This window comes from Hydractinia symbiolongicarpus, chromosome 8, assembly GCF_029227915.1.
Source record: "Hydractinia symbiolongicarpus strain clone_291-10 chromosome 8, HSymV2.1, whole genome shotgun sequence".
Classification (NCBI taxonomy): domain Eukaryota; kingdom Metazoa; phylum Cnidaria; class Hydrozoa; order Anthoathecata; family Hydractiniidae; genus Hydractinia; species Hydractinia symbiolongicarpus.
Genome location: NC_079882.1, coordinates 9,362,654 through 9,378,973, shown reverse-complemented (window position 1 = coordinate 9,378,973; position 16,320 = coordinate 9,362,654). Strand labels below are relative to the sequence as shown.

Genomic DNA, 16,320 nt, shown 5'->3' with positions numbered 1-16,320 from the left:
TGTATACGAAAATTAAAATGTTACTTTATGAAGATTCTAAAAAAGCAAACAAAAAAGATGTCATATAGAAGTAGAGCTATTTTATACATTGCTTATAATATTTTCTGGTAGCGAGTGGTCCCCAGAACTAGCATCTACAAAGAAGATGTCATTTGTTGTGTAGCGTTAAAGAAACGAATGTCAAATTAATTTTCTCTGTGAATTATATGCAATGATTGTTTATTATAATGTTTTTATTTTACTTCAAAAATAATTTTTTTAACATAGACAACTGCACAAGAGAAAGTGAGACCATCATCACCGGTTTTTCCATCTTTAACGTCATCAGGTCTTGCTTCTCCCCCTTTGAAAGAAATGTATTTCCTATTGCCCAAAGAAAAAGATAGTGCAGGAGTTGACATGGCCAATATAGAAGATAGCCAAGATGAAGGAGAACAAGAAAATGAATTGCCTAATTCTCACTTATTAAGTAACAAAAAAACAGATGTGAAATCTTCATTACCAACGCTATCTACCAATGATTCAAAATATACCCAGATCCAAGAAAGTCAGGTTATTGAAAACGCATTGCAAGATTTACTGTCCACAGTTTCAATGACAAATAATGCATTGAAGGATTTACTGTCCACAGATACAATGATAAATAATGCATCACAAGATTTACTGTCAGAAGATGCAATGGGAAATGTAGCATTAGACACAGAAATGGTAAACGTAATAGTTTTATTTTTTTTCCTTGTATTAATAATGCTTGAGGTTATCTTATTTATATTAAAGATACTTCTATGAACGTTCTGGTCACACTTCTTTCACTTCTTGCATTTGAGCTGGAAATATTATGTTTTCACTTTTAGAATCCACTCGAAAGATGGAAGAAAAATGTGGAAATGTATCATTTTTATTGTTTGTTTGACGGCTGTCGGAAAACCTTCCAAAACCCGATTACTTTATGGGATCATATGCAAAAATGTGAAAAAAATGATAAAGGGAAGAAATGGCGTGAAATTGTCAATGAAATGCTAAATTGTCCAGAATGCGAAAAGATTTTTGCAGTTACGAAATATGCTAGGCATTATCGAAAATGTCATTCAAATGTACGTTACACGTATAAGTATTCATAAAGTTTTTTTGCTGATGATATAACATGTCAATTTTAGTCTCCAAATATTTGTAATATAGAATATTTTTCTGTAATTGTGTTATACTTTATAAAATGTAAATATACTTTTTCCTGTTTTTTTAGTTACTTGAAACTTTAAAAAATCTTGAGGAAGGGAGTGAAGTCCATTGTTTGAATTGTAAATGCAATGCTCCACTTACAACTGTAGATGAGAGCATTCATCATTTTCGTACATGTGGTTTTTTCGAGAAACGTCTTCAGTGCTCCAAAGAATTTCAAACTAAGAAAAAGAGACATTCTTGCAAGCTTAATGTGAGTTTTTATATCTTCAATATTTTCTCAAATGTTCCTTGTATATTAAATATGCTTAAATTAGGTCCATTATAAAATGTAAAACGAGATAAAAATTATGAAACCAAAATTTATAGATATGTCAGTAGGCTAGACTTTTCAGAAACTTACTCATTGTTCATATATTTCGCATCAGTATTTGCGCGTCTTTATTTGTCTGTTAGCAGGAAGTAATAAATTACTCTGTGAGAGACTAAAGATAAAGCTGCAGCACAATCACCTTGAACACACAGACAAAATACACAATTTATTATGGAGAATGTCAAAGTTGTGTTTTTGAAATCTCTACTACAATATTTTTTGCCCATGCAAACCTTCCATAATAATTAGGTAGTCATCTATTTGGTAACCAATTATCTTATTTTGTTTTTAATGTCATAGTGTTTATTTAGTTATAGGACATTTGATGTTGCGTTTATTGCAGATAAGATTTTTTTCAAAAAGTAAAAAAAGAGAGAAGAACTATAAAAAATATTTTTGAAAAATTGCTCTTATTTGATTCACCTTGTTCCAATGAACACTGTCTTTTCTTATTTACATTAGGATCATTTCCTTCTTAGGCACGGAATTATGAAAGAGTGGCTTTTATAGAAATAGGGTATTTTAGAGAGGAAACATGGAACTCACCTGACAAACAACCTAGTCTAAATCGAGATTAATTTATTATAATATTACAAGTTAGTTTGCAGATGTTAGCAATGCAAGTTATATTTTCGTGTATTTCACCAATAATTGCGTCTATTTAGGAAAAATCAAAGAAAATATTACCAGATGACGAAGAAATAAGTTCTGAGCAATCAACATCAAATTTACACCAGAAAAAAGATTCTTTACGAGATTCTTTTATGGAAGATTTTAAAAAGAGAAATTCTATTATACAAAATATATCCCAAAATGAATCACTTCCTTTGGAATTGGATACAGCCTCTTCTTCATTCTCCAATCCGTCGATGAATATAACGCTAAATATACTAGACTCAGATAAAGAATATTCTACAGATATGGTAAATGACCAAAGTACGCCAAGATATCAAAGTTTACGTAATAATTTTAAAGATAAAACACAATCACAATTTGAACTAGATGACGAGAACATTGATTTATCTCTCAACAAAAATAATAGTGGCGAGATTTTAAAATCAAAAATTTCAGAGAAATCATCTGCATCATCAAAGCATTTGTCATCTTCACCTTTATGTATTTTAACTGCTTCTAGAAATGTCAATTCACCACTAGAGGCAGCTGATAAAAATACTACAGCTGTGAAATCTGAAAATAAAAAAAAGACTTATAATATACGAATTGTAGATGCAAAAGTAAGGGTGGAAAATATAAAGGTATGTTTTACGAAATATTATATTAAGTTTGTCAACATATGGAGTTACAAACGAGCTTTTAATTTTTTACTTTAGTGACTTACAAAAAGTCGAGCTTGTGGTTATTTAGCACAGCATTTTTAACAAGTACCATACCATGTTGCCTTTGCTTCCTCCACGAAACAAGCTTTCAATTTTACTGCTATGCATTGCAGATGGTAGCTTATTTTGCTGCCAAAAAAGAATACTGAAAAATACTGAAAGATAGTGTGTCTATTTATAGAAAATTTCAAAATTAGCAAATCGTAAATAATAAATTATTTAGTAACATGTCTATATTGGTGCAATAAAGGGAGTATGATTTTTTGTACCTCGACCTTTTCAGTTTTCTGGTTATTACACATGGTAATAACTTAATGTCACTACTACCACACATTTCAGGCTTTTTGTTACAAAAGAATAATTCGTTAACTACTTTTTTATTTAAACAATCACATTATTGAGCTTTTATTTAATGGCTAAGGTTACATTGCCATCAGAAAACGTACAATAAATAAATCATATGCATACAGATTCATGGGAAAAATATAATTTATCAACCCTTGTTATTAAGATTCAATTTTGTTACCTTATTTTGTTTTAATTTTCTTTTTATTCAGTACATGGACACAAAAACATGGGCTTCAAAAGTTTCTACTTACAAGTTTATCTGTCCTGCTAAAGAATGCAAGGAAGTACTGTTTCGGCGCATTAGCACTATGGTAACTCACATCAAATTGTGCCTAAAAAAAGACACTAAAAAATTAAAAGAATTTCTTACCGTGAGTTTAAAGTGTCCAGAATGTGATGCAGTATGTAATGCTAAGAACGTGAACAATCACTTTAATAAAGAACATTTACTGGTAAATTATTTATATGTTACTAAGAGATTGTGAGTTGTCCAAAAAAATTTATTATTTTAATTTATTATGTACCATCCAGTGCATTATATTTTACTGATTGGAATGATTCCTCCCCAATTTAATGACTAATCTGCAATGATTTTATTTCATCTTTATATACAGTGATATTAGCCATATCTATTTACTACAACCAAATTTGTTTTTAGTTGAATTGGTACTTCGAACAAGTGGAACTAGGTAACTGGGCTGTTTGTCAAAATTACACTTGTGCCAAGTACATGGATAATCAGGAAGAAATTATTAGCCACTATCGTAAATGTAAATATCTTTGGAAATGCAAATACTGTGCTATCGAATATGAGGACGAACCATCTGTCAGTAAACATCACTGTTGCACGTCATCTGGAGATGATGAAGATGATGATGATCCAGAAAGTAAAGAAAGGCAAAAAAAGAAAAGGAAAATGAAGTCAGATGCTCAGAAAAGCAATAATAAAACAACAAAACTTAAATCGCTGCAGGTATAATTTGAATGTGATTCCTGGTTGTGAACTTCCTTTAATAACATATTTAAAAATTTGCAATTTAGAATAAAAGCAGCAATAAAACGAAAACAAACTCGTCTATACTTGAATACGATAAAACATTATCATATTGCGTGAGTTGCATGATTTTAATCTTTTAATTATTTTTAGCGATCATCTTAAAATACAAATCATAATTCAGAATTACAAGCTGCATCAATATAAATCAATCAATTGGATTTATTTAGGTTAATCTATCTGATTGGTTAGTCACTTTTATCGAGTTAGAAGGAAAATGTCCTGTCGAAAATTGTTCCTACATAAATGTGTATCCCATCAAACTCTTAACTCATGTACGAAAATGCGAAAAAACTCCACATAATGAAGTCAACTTAAAAATAATGCATGATATCAATAAGATGGAAATAAAATGTTCTATTAAGGGATGCAAAAAAAGTGAAGATGTCTTTTATATGGATGAATATATACAACATCTGAAAAATTTTCATTTATTGGTAAGTATTTTCATGATAATATTTTTTATAGGATTTATGCGTTTTTAAGCATGCGTATTTAGTCCAAAAATGTGGCAAAAATTACTCAAAAAAATAATGTGCAAAGTTTGAACGGGTCAGGAAAACTCATTAACTAATTATATCCTAAAGTCATCAGTTATTTTTTTCGTTTATGCCTTAGTACTGTCTAAACGTAATTCTGTGTCTCTCAAAATATTTTACATGTGACCACAGTCATATATAAACACCCAAAGATGCAAAAGCTTCTCTTTTAAACAAGCTCAACTGTTGCTTACATATGCTTTTAAGCCATACTTTGCATATAAAAAGTATGTGGCATTCACTTTAATAAATGTTGTGAACTTGCCTGTTTCAGATCCATAGGAATGTAGCTGATGATAGCTTGAAAAGTGTGCTAATCTTGTGACTTTCACATGGTATTGTCATTTAACACCGCAGATGTCAAAATAAAAAATATATATATAAAATTTGATTAAATGTTGTCAAAAAACTAATTTTAATATTCAGAGATTAGTGTTTGAACTTGTGAATGTAATGTGGTTTTAACTGAAAGGCAGGAATATTTTTTTCAAGGCATAAACCTAGGTTTACAAGGTCTCAAGATAATAAAGCAAAAAAACAATAGATCTGGCACACCTGTTCAATGCAATGAAAAACGTAACTTTTACAACTTTTAATTGAAATTATAATAAGTATTGTATTTATGGGTTTTATATCGCCTACTCTCACTAATATGAGGTGAAAATATTGAGAAATAAAGTACAAACAATATGAAACATGCAGCAATCCTCTATGCAAAATTATTGTTGTGATTGGAATAAGGGGGTGATGAATAAATTCAGTACCCAAAATTCCATGTTTAAATTTTGCCTTTTTTAAAAGCCAAAGTAGGTATGTTTTTCTGATAATGTTTGTTAGAAAAAAGCTGACACTGATTGTGAGAAACATTCTGATTGTTGCCAGCTATAAAGAACATGTTTACGCTTTTAGTTGATGCTAAACTTATCAGAACTTCAACAAAATGGTCAGATTTACTGTAGCAACTACACTTGCAATGCTGAACTGAAAGAAGCTAAAGAAGTGAGGAAACATTTTGAAGAGTGCAAATACTTATGGAAATGTGAAAAATGTCTCGTAGAATATAAATCTTTCCAATCAACGCGTACACATACCTGTAAGGTGAGATGCGTCAAAGTGTTAAAATTACCATAAATTTTATATTGTATTTACGCCATATTCTTTTTGAAAGAATGAATTACGTTGTTGTTGTTGTTGTTGTTATTGTTTTAACAATTTTTTTGTGTTATATTTTAGAAAATAGGAAAAGTGTTCAATTTGAGTGAAGATATATTAACAGATACAACTAGTGAAACTGGTAATAGAAGAAAAAGGAAATCTGCTGCAAAGTAAGTGTCTATCTAAAATGTCTATCTAAAATATATATCTTAGTCTAACATGATAGATTGGTTAATTTTAGAGCGATTGATATTTTATCTGGACTTAAAAAAGAAATCGAAGAAAAAAAGGTAACTTTAGTTTTTAGGTCATCGTAATTTGAGTTATAAGAAGGTCAATACTCAAAAATGTTCCCTTTGTTCGAACAGACTTGCAATTGAACAGAATTCTCAAAGTTTAAGGTGACCTGGAAACCAGAGAATGTTTATGAGATTTTAATATCATCCATCTTTTCGAAAAATTAGAGAAATAATTGTCGGACATTTTGGAAGAAATTAAGGAAACTCTGGAGTAAAGTAAAATCTATATTATAATGCCTGTATACGTCTGTCTGTCTGTCACGCAAAATGGTAGCTTAGCTGCGCAATAGCGAGAAGCACGCAATGCGGTATAAAAAGGACGGGCAAACCTGTGGATTTTCAACCGGCTAACGACTAGTAAATCAAATTTTCAGTGCTTGTTGCTGAATTTAAAATGAGCAATTACATAATATTTTTGATTAGTTGTTAGCCCATGGAAAAATGCATGATATTTCCTTTGGCCGTCGCTACTTGCAGCTACCATTTTGCAGTACCACGGATGCCAGGGAAAGCTATTGAAGTATAACAGGGAAATCAATGAATTAGTTTCCTAGCTTTGACTGAGCTTTTGTTATTTTGTAGCTTAAAAAAGATGGAAATGCAAGTGAAAGTGGAGATGAAGAATATGTAGCACCAAATGAATCAGAATCTGAAGATGAAGAAGATGAAGTAATATCAAGTGAAGAATCTACTGGTGAAAGTGATCAACGTAAGTACAACTGCCTTCATTGTTTGTGTTTTATATAATTTGAAATGAATAAAAAAAATTTTTTCTATTCTTGTTAAAGCTGAAGGAAGACAAATAAGAGTGCGGTCTTTGTACGATTCGCTGTTTTTTAAAGAATGGTATGTTTATTGTATTGTTGACTTCAAACGTCTCTTTTTGAGAGTTAATTAGTTGGGTTGGTAAAAAAAAAAATAAGCAGGCTTTATAAGAGTAAATATGACGTGGAAAATAATAAATTACTTTTATTTTGTATAGTGATGCTCTCAAAGAAAATCGACCACTTCTATTTTTAATTCGTATTTTTAAAAATACGAATTGCTTATTAAAAAATACGTGTATTTTTTTAAAAACCGTATTTCGTGTTTAAAAAAAAACGCGCTTTTTAAAAAGTGGTATTTCTAAATATACGTATTTCTAAAAATACCCTGTAGATTTAAAATGCAAAGACACAGTAACGTCTTGCTAGAAATCGTCTTCGAGATCGTTTCATTTTTTATACGAATTAAAAGTTGCCGTATTTCGTTCTAAAATGACGGGAAAACGTCACTGGGAAGCTTCTAAGCTACCGTATATCATTCTAAAATGACGAGAAGCTGTGAAGCTCTAAAGTTGCTGTGTATCATTTTAAAATAACGAGTAAATAGAAAAATTCGTATTTCGTATTTTAAAATACAAAATCCGTATTATTTAATACGAAATTTCCGTATTTCGTATTTTTTAATGCGAAAAGAGAAGTGGTCGATTTTCCTAGAGAGCATCACTAATAACTTATCAAGCAAGGTATTTTCAGAGTCGCGTTTGTATTTTGTTAAACAGGAGAAATAAATCTAGAATGTGATTTTGTTTTATCTTTTGTGCAACTAAAATCGTGTTTCATTTAGGTTAAAGGAGCATGCTACTACAGAATTTCTCTTTCCATCTCTACTACCTATAAAAACTGAAATTTCCATACTAAAAGAGTAAGTATATCGTATTTTTTCCTGTTTTTTTTTTCAAATACATTTTATTATAAGGTATCCGTGCCGATCCCTATTCTTGCTATGTAAATATACCATTTGTGATTTTGTAGCGAATACAAAGATTACATCCCTTTTGCAACTTCCTCACCTATCATAGAAGTTAATTACCACACAAAGTATAAAACACAAAACACAGAAGCCTGCTCACTTAAACTCTTCGAAAGTTTTCCACCTTTGATGGGTATGTGAAAACTAAAACCTTTTATAAAATCTCTCATAATAATTTTCCTGCTGAATGTTGAAATTCTTTATTATACAGGTAGTTGTAGTCTTGGATTTAATGTGGGTGGACCAGTTCAAGCACTTGAGTGGTGTCCCATGCCTGGTAGGTTTTTTTACTTTTTCATTGTTACTAGTCGTGGTGGTAAAATCCACCGCAATTCTCCGTGTTAGGCCACAACCTTATAATGTTTCAGGTATAATGTATTTTCAATATATTTTACAAAAGCGAAAATAATCGGTCAATATTATATTTATTCAGAGTACTTAGTACAGATAAACCGTGTTGCATGTTTTCATAACAGAAAAGAAAAGTGTAGCTACCTAACTTTAGCATAAGAGTTATTGATTAAAAATTTTGTTTAGCCAACTTCAATTTGCTACTTTCACTTTTTGGCCAGAGCTAGCTAAAGAACTAGCTAGATAGACTCAAACATAAAAATAAATAATAGTATACCAAAATAAATAAAGACTTAAAAAGAATAAGAAAAAATAAAATAGCCAGCTATAGCTAGCATGATGCTGCTTTGATTTCTACGTTCATAGCCAAAATATATAAATTGGTTTGTTTGAAATTTATACATGTCTAGAAGACTTGATGATATATTCATCTTATGTGAAAACATACAGAAAATAAGAGAAAATGGTCGAAAGATAACCTATGCAAACCTCACAACATCACTTCCAAAGAAAATTGTCTTCTTAAGCCTTTTTTCGGGTTCTGTTGTGATTCTAAAATTAAGTTGCGTGCTACCAACATAATTTCCGTAAAAATTGGATTCTGCAGGGATTTCCAAAAAAAGCTGCGTGCAACTCTTTTGAACGCACACAATACGGCTATTATTATAGAGATTAGTCGATAACACTTTGAAAAATTCATGGTGTTGTCAGTCAGCAAATTACCTATTCTGAAATAAGTTATTTTAAACTGTGAAAATGTTATTTTAAACTGTAGAAAAAAGCACAGATCTGCCTATAAGCAAAATGAATAGTTACTGAAAATACTGTTAACGAAAGGGAAAAACTCATTACGTATTCTAACGATTTTATTAATGCTGTTAGCTAACGGAAAATCAAAAATTTAAAAGTTAGGTGACAATATAACAAAACGGTGGTTATCACCAAATTTCGTTGCCAGTCTGAATGTGAGAGATATTTGTAAATTATATTGTTAAAGTTCTTCTTTGTTTCCATACAGCGGAGGAAACTCAATATCTAGCTGTTTCTACTCACAGATCCTACTCAGAGGTATGTTTATAAATTAGGTGGTAGATTTATAAATTCATTGTTCAGTGCCTGAAATAACTAGATTACCTAAAATAACTAGATTACCTAAAATAACTAGATTACCTAAAATAACTAGATTACCTAAAATATAACTAGATTACCTAAAATAACTAGATTACCTAAAATATAACTAGATTACCTAAAATAACTAGGTTACCTAAAATTTTAAGATAAAATTAATTTTTAACTATTTTTCAGCGTTATTTTTTACATTTTTCTCAGTATTTCAGCTTGCCAGTGTCTTCAATATTTTGGTATGATTGTCTGACTTGTAATTGTTTTTTAGTGTCACACAGTTATCGATGCTGTATGTGAAAATGGTCTAATTCAAATATGGAAAGTTGGGAACTTATATAATGAAACGTATTTACTTTTATCTTTTTTTCTTTATTTTTAGTATAATGTTTTATTGTATTTAGGTTATAGATTTACTATTGTAATTTCCCTGCAGCTCACGTGTATTTTTATATCTAGAAACGAGCCATCAATGTGCCTTGGTATTTGTCATAAATTTGGACCGGTGTATGACTTGAAATGGTGTCCAAGCAGTTGCTCTGGAATCCAGGTATCTTTAATTCAGGAATTTCAACCGTCTAGATGATAGTGTGACCTCTATCCACAATGCTTACATTTAAATGGTTTTCTACACTTTCCAGCGAATTTTTTTATGTTTCTAAAGATCAGTCAGTACATGCTTGTGGGTGACCTTTTAATTAGTTAGCATCAGGTATTTACCAAAAGCGCTTTTTATAACAATAAACATGACATACAACAATGAACAATTTGTCAATATGCAAAACTTAAAAAATCAAGAGGTAAGTACACCTTTTTTTAAGTTTTTCAACAAGGTGTTGTCTATTTTTTATAGGATGACGATGAAAAAAATGATGTGTTGAAACGACTTGGTTTGCTAGCTACAGCTTGTGGGGATGGCAAAATTAGAATATACAGGTGCTTTTTCATGCTTTGTGTAACTTAAATAATTTGATCAATTTGATAATTTTCTTATTATTATTATTTTCTACTTTAGTATCCCTCATCCTGAAACACTTTCAGATGCAAAACAATGTAAGTTTCATATGAACATGATAAAATAGCCATCCAGGTGATTAATATTTTGAAGACAAGTAAATTATTCAGTGCTTATTTGTTTAGTGTTTGTTCAAATGAAGCCTGCATTGCTTCTCATCCCTCACAAATCTACATCGTTTGAAAACAACCGCGTTGGGATGTGTGTAGCCTTATCATGGTCTTCTTTTGATAGTCATAAAATGATTGCTGGTGGCTATGGCGATGGTAAAACAATATATATAAGTTATTTCTTTAAATTTATTTATTTACTTATAAATGAAATGCAACTCCTTATCTAGTTAATTTGTATGAATAGTATTTTGATATCGTGTAAAATTATTTTTGGATTAACCATCTTTCCCAATCGTTCCGAAAATTGTTCCTTATAACTGCATTGCTACTCCTTCTTACCTGTTTTGTCTTGCAACAGAAATATCAGCAGACTGAAAATACTTTTTCTAAGTAACTTTATTCAAAGAGACAGAGAGTGTCTTTGAATAATTCTCCTTATCTATTTTCCATCATTCATCAGCCATACAAAATCATCTCGCCATTCCAAAACAAACAATCTTTTTTTTGTAGGCTGTATAAGAATTTGGAACATTTGTACACAGTCAATATTCTTACGAGTTCAAGACCTTGGCGGAGAAGGTGAGTGAGTTTTATTAGTGGAGAAGAAAAGCAAATGGTGATTTCAAAAATGAAAATTATGACTGAATACTTGTTGTCTTAGTGTTGTTACCACCAATTGTCATCAATGCACACTCTTACACTATCAGAAGTCTCAAATGGTGTCCTTATAACAAAGATGTTATTGCGTCAGGTAAAGACTGCTAAACAACGTTTTGTGTTTTACAATATAAGGTCAACATCATTTATTAACTCGGCTTAAAGATTATGTAATCTGACTGCGTTTCTGTGAAAAAACGCTATCGCCAGCCTTCAAAGTTTTTTTTTTTTTTATTAAAATTTTAATTTTAGCTTCAGGTGATCGATTACTAAAAGTTTTTAATATTCATCAACCACAAGTACCAATATGTTCTCTCAAAAGAGGTTGGTGACTAAGTTGTTTTTTTAATTTGTGATCTAGTTTTCCAATTGTTTTACTAGGCTAACAACCACTGATACTAAATACACTGTTTTGTTTAGGTATAATATTTGATATAGAGTGGCCAATTCCTCGTCTCAGTATATTTTTTACTGAAGATGATTGTTTCAATTTTACACCTGGTTCAGCGAGATGCATGTTACTTGAGCAATTCCTTCGTGAAGTGAAGAAAGAAAAAGAAAAACCTTATCCAACTACAAGACATAACGCTTCTGTTTTCGTGAGTATGATGTTGTATCAGGTATCATGCAGAAAGCTATGCTGGTTTTTCTCGAAAACAAAAATCAGTTTCAGAACATACTCAGTGTTTTTCTCAGTGTTAGTTTTTTCATATTCTCATTTGTGATCCAAAATCTATTTAGTGTTTACTCTATCGTTCCCGCATTTTTACTATTTACGAGTCCCAAAGAAACCGCCTTTGTAATAATCTCGCATACAGGATTTTTGTAACTTCTATCAAGTCTTATGCCGCATTACGTTGTCCAATATTGTTGTTCCATATGCATACCAGTTAGAATCTAATTAAAAGTTGTAAAAGCTGCTTTTTTATTGCAGGAAACAGATTTGTTTTAAATTTATTTTTGTTTTATGCTTTTTACGCATCATAATTCTGTGACTGTTTTAAAAATTTGTAGAATTTTTTAGTTGAAAATAATACCAACCCAATCTTAATGTTTGGAAAAACTAATCCTGACTGTAGTATTTCCATCTCTCTAGTAAATTCGCCTTTATATCTAAGGTTGAAGCGCTAACCCGTGAGCGGTAATAATAGAGTTATACTGTCATTTTAGTCCTGTTCTTATAACAATTATTTGGATTTATTGGTCACATCTGATATTGCTGGCGAAGTGATGGTATCAGTAAATCAAGAAAATTTATCCACAAAGTCGATGTTACATCTTGAGAGAAACCAGGTGAGTTTTCTTTGTTCTATTAACGTAAAAACCGCACTGTGTTCGAATAAGAGGAAAGTTGTGTACGTATTTTAGAATACTTAACCCTATTCGGTCCGGGGTTTTTCGAACATACTATGACCGGGGGTGGGGCGGATTCCGCCCCCCCTCAATAACTTTTCATAGGATTGTTCAAATTGAATCAAACTTGGCACACTTATAGTACGTCATAAAAGGAACCAAATGGCGCCAATAAACTTTTGCTTGCGTCTGCACACTTTCTGTGACGTCATCAGAAGCTTGAAAATTGTTAAAAATGCCACTATCTGCTTAAAATATAATTACTTTTGTTCTGGAGCGATTTTTTACATTCTGTTTGAAGTTTCTGAAAGCTAAATAAAAGTTATTTAACATTTTCCGGTTTTTTCATGGATCGGATAAAAAATTGCCAAAAATTGCCCGAAAATCCGTTTTTTCCCGATTTTCGGGTGAAATCCGACAAAATCGGGAAATCGGATTAGTCACGTGTTCAAATTATTCCAAATGATTCTTCTTGATGAAACAAAGTTGTGTTGCAAGTTTCAAGTTCTAAGGATAATCCTAACAGGAGTTATTATATTTTCCCCATTATAAGGATTTCATAGAGATTTTTAGGGGTAGTTTCGAGTAATGGCCAATATCAAAGCCTCTGAAAGATATGGGACCTAAAAAATTAGCATGCAGGTGTCTAATAGATAAATGTTGAAACTCAGTAAGTATCATAGCCATATAGCAAAGCAATCAGGAGTTATTAAAAAAAAACCGTCAGGGGGGCGGAATCCGCCACCCCCCCCCCCCCCCCCCCCCCGGACCGAATAGGGTTAAACTACTGAAAAAAAAATAGTTGTTTGCTGCATATTTTTATTTTGTTATGTTAGCCCTTAAATCCAACGATAAATACTTTTAAGTGTTTATCGTTGAGAAACGCTTAGCTCAGTAAAGTAGCTACTGTTTACTGTTTAGCGCATGCGTGTTGTTACCACTGTTTTATTTTAACACAGGAGATTGACTATAAAAGTTAAAATTACATTCTGCGTCTTTTCATTTCTCTTTAAAATTTTCTTGTGACAAAAAACATGGTATTACATATAACTAGCTACTCTGTGAAAATATAAATGATGTTCCAATTTTTAGTCGGTGTACCGAATAGAACGCATTCCAATCGAAGAAAAAGAAGTGAAAAACGAATCCTCGCTACACAGCCATGCTACTGATAGAGAACTAGACGTCGATTCTATAGATTTTCTGAAAGAATATACAAAATTCAGTGACGATAATTTAAAGACATTTAAAAAATATACATACAAATTTTATGATTCCAACAAGGTTGACATTTGTTGCTGTCGATTTACAAATTCTGTTTCGAAAACTAGATATATATATTTTCACATTTTTAATATCATTTTCCTTTTTTTTTTAGTTTGAATTTACAAGAAATAGAAAGTCCTATGATCCTGATCTCAAACGATCGTCAAAAGTTAAAAAGCTAAACTCCTCTGACGTCACTCAATATGAAACAAGATCTGTGCGCAAGGTAGTTTCTTTAATTGACGTTTTGACCTTTGTCTGACGAAATGACCTTGTTTGTGTAACGAAGAGATGTTTCTCTGACGAAATGACGTTTGTCTTCGAAGTTACGTTTTCCTGACAAAATGATGTTAGTGTGACAAAATGGCGTTTGTCTGTCAAAATGACTTTTTTCTGACAGAATGGTCTTTTTCTGACAAAATGACGTTTGTCTGACGAAATGACGTTTATTTCACGAAATGACGTTTTTCTTTGTTGAAATGGTGTAATGGTGGTGCGTTCGACTTGTAATCATAAGGTTGAAAGTTTAAGTCCCAACTCCGGCGCACTTTGAATGCAGTGTTGTCAGCACAATTGGTGCCATCTACTGAACGCGAACGTGCTTGTGTGGCAGGCAAGCAAGTTAGAGCAATGCTATATGTGTCTCCAGGGGTAATGTAACATATTTACGATCGGAGGGAAGAAGAAGACAGCTGTTAGGATGGAATCTCCAAGGACTTGTTTGTTTTTTTCAAAATGACGTTTTTTTTTAAAATGACTTGGATTTTTTTAAAATCACCCATTTCTTTAATGTGTCTAATTAAAGTTTTTATTGATCATTGTTGTATTTTCCTGATATTCATGTTTAGGTTACATGGAATCAAAACATGGGGTGTCACACTTGGTTAGCTTCTGGTACACGTATAGGTATCGTTCGCCTACATAACTTCAAAGCGTGGACTTCGTCCAAATGATATGTTGTCCAAATGTTTGTTATATACGTTGAGTTGTCAACGACGAATACCTGATTTTATGTCAGTTATGTATTTATGTGATTTCATTATAAGAAAATAAATTTTATAAAACACATTTTGTTTGTTTTTTGAAAAAAAATTTTTTCTATATAAATGTAATATATCATTTTTTTATTATTTTGAAACTGTTAAACGATGATGCATTCATGATCGGATGGTTATTTCAGGTTTTTAGGTTTCAAACTAAGTGCTTGCACTAAGAGCAGGTGTAATGAAGGAATGCTCATTTACGCGTTGTTAACTTATAAGAAAAATGTGGCTTAGATTATAGACAATTTCAACTGCTAAACTGAAAAATATTCAGAAAATTAAAATGGTGAATTGACAAGGGCACAGAAAGCATGTTAAGGATATATAACAGGGGCCGGGCTCTATAAATTTTCAGGAAACCTCCTTTTTTTTCTCCAAAAAGTCTGTCTCTAAAAAAATGTGTAATTGACAAAAGAAAAGTGAAATATAAAACTAGCATTTTCTAATATGTTAAATATTTCTCTTTTTTTTTTAAACTAGTTGAAAAGTCATGGCAAATAAAGTTGTATGGGCAGTTGATTTGATGGAACTTGACACGCTCATCAAAATCATTTTCAAAATAACTTTCGTTCAAAAATACTCAAATGAAGTAGACCTTTTTTATCTTGTTTTTCGTTAGAGAGTGATAATTTCTCAGAAATACAATTAAGTAGCCTCTCTTTATTAGGTGAAGCTTTCTGTGCATGTTCTGTATTATCTTTGTAATTATAGTATAAACAATGCCTCCAAAAAAACGTCATGCTATAAAGGATCCTACTCCTAATATTGAATATGTCAACTCGCCTGAATTTACGATCTTCTCCTACCCAGATACAGATGAAAAAGAAAATGTATCGAAAAGAAAGAGAAAGCCGAGTTATAAATTTCTATCACATTCAAAGTGTACGTCAAAAACGGTAACCAAACACGTTTGCCAAGATGAATCTGTCACGAAGGACATACAGCCTACGATTGACATTACTGTCGAATCTTCACATGCTTATGGCGAATGTTCTAATAGTAAAGATGGCGAGTTAGCCGTGGAAAATCCTATTGAAAATTGCGTGGAAAAGGAATGCTCAAACGCTGCAACTAATTTAGCCAGTGTATCTAGTGAAAAAAATGACACTTGTCCTGTTTGTTGTGAAGTATTTCTCGCCACAGAAACAGTTGAGAACAAAACAGCTCACATCAATCAGTGCTTAGACACTAACTCCCGGAACGAAACACAATCAGACGAATTACTAGCGCAAAATTTACACCGGCAATCATTGCAGGAAATATTGCTAGACGACGCTACGTATATTTGCACTGTTTGCATGAAAAACTTAACCACGTGAGAC

The 16,320-nt window shown here is 31.6% G+C and overlaps 1 protein-coding gene across 2 annotated transcripts in view; it reads left to right on the top strand.

The window, feature by feature from the left end:
• Positions 1 to 15,023, top strand: part of LOC130655083 (uncharacterized) — a 33,014-nt gene extending 17,991 nt beyond the window's left edge. For both annotated transcript variants that reach the window (XM_057457786.1, XM_057457785.1), the window contains 30 exons: positions 268 to 708; positions 855 to 1,094; positions 1,244 to 1,432; positions 2,218 to 2,808; positions 3,447 to 3,689; positions 3,896 to 4,210; positions 4,279 to 4,347; positions 4,462 to 4,728; positions 5,740 to 5,928; positions 6,064 to 6,155; positions 6,227 to 6,275; positions 6,867 to 6,993; positions 7,073 to 7,130; positions 7,893 to 7,970; positions 8,081 to 8,211; positions 8,290 to 8,355; positions 9,448 to 9,497; positions 9,823 to 9,899; positions 10,011 to 10,101; positions 10,405 to 10,487; positions 10,567 to 10,604; positions 10,692 to 10,832; positions 11,190 to 11,258; positions 11,341 to 11,430; positions 11,589 to 11,660; positions 11,757 to 11,935; positions 12,507 to 12,629; positions 13,782 to 13,973; positions 14,068 to 14,181; positions 14,804 to 15,023. In XM_057457786.1, the coding sequence (XP_057313769.1) occupies positions 268 to 708; positions 855 to 1,094; positions 1,244 to 1,432; positions 2,218 to 2,808; positions 3,447 to 3,689; positions 3,896 to 4,210; positions 4,279 to 4,347; positions 4,462 to 4,728; positions 5,740 to 5,928; positions 6,064 to 6,155; positions 6,227 to 6,275; positions 6,867 to 6,993; positions 7,073 to 7,130; positions 7,893 to 7,970; positions 8,081 to 8,211; positions 8,290 to 8,355; positions 9,448 to 9,497; positions 9,823 to 9,899; positions 10,011 to 10,101; positions 10,405 to 10,487; positions 10,567 to 10,604; positions 10,692 to 10,832; positions 11,190 to 11,258; positions 11,341 to 11,430; positions 11,589 to 11,660; positions 11,757 to 11,935; positions 12,507 to 12,629; positions 13,782 to 13,973; positions 14,068 to 14,181; positions 14,804 to 14,908 (4,569 nt within the window). In that variant the 3' untranslated portion in view covers positions 14,909 to 15,023. The remainder of the gene's footprint in view (positions 1 to 267; positions 709 to 854; positions 1,095 to 1,243; positions 1,433 to 2,217; positions 2,809 to 3,446; positions 3,690 to 3,895; positions 4,211 to 4,278; positions 4,348 to 4,461; positions 4,729 to 5,739; positions 5,929 to 6,063; positions 6,156 to 6,226; positions 6,276 to 6,866; positions 6,994 to 7,072; positions 7,131 to 7,892; positions 7,971 to 8,080; positions 8,212 to 8,289; positions 8,356 to 9,447; positions 9,498 to 9,822; positions 9,900 to 10,010; positions 10,102 to 10,404; positions 10,488 to 10,566; positions 10,605 to 10,691; positions 10,833 to 11,189; positions 11,259 to 11,340; positions 11,431 to 11,588; positions 11,661 to 11,756; positions 11,936 to 12,506; positions 12,630 to 13,781; positions 13,974 to 14,067; positions 14,182 to 14,803) is intronic.
• Positions 15,024 to 16,320: the final 1,297 nt, after the last annotated feature.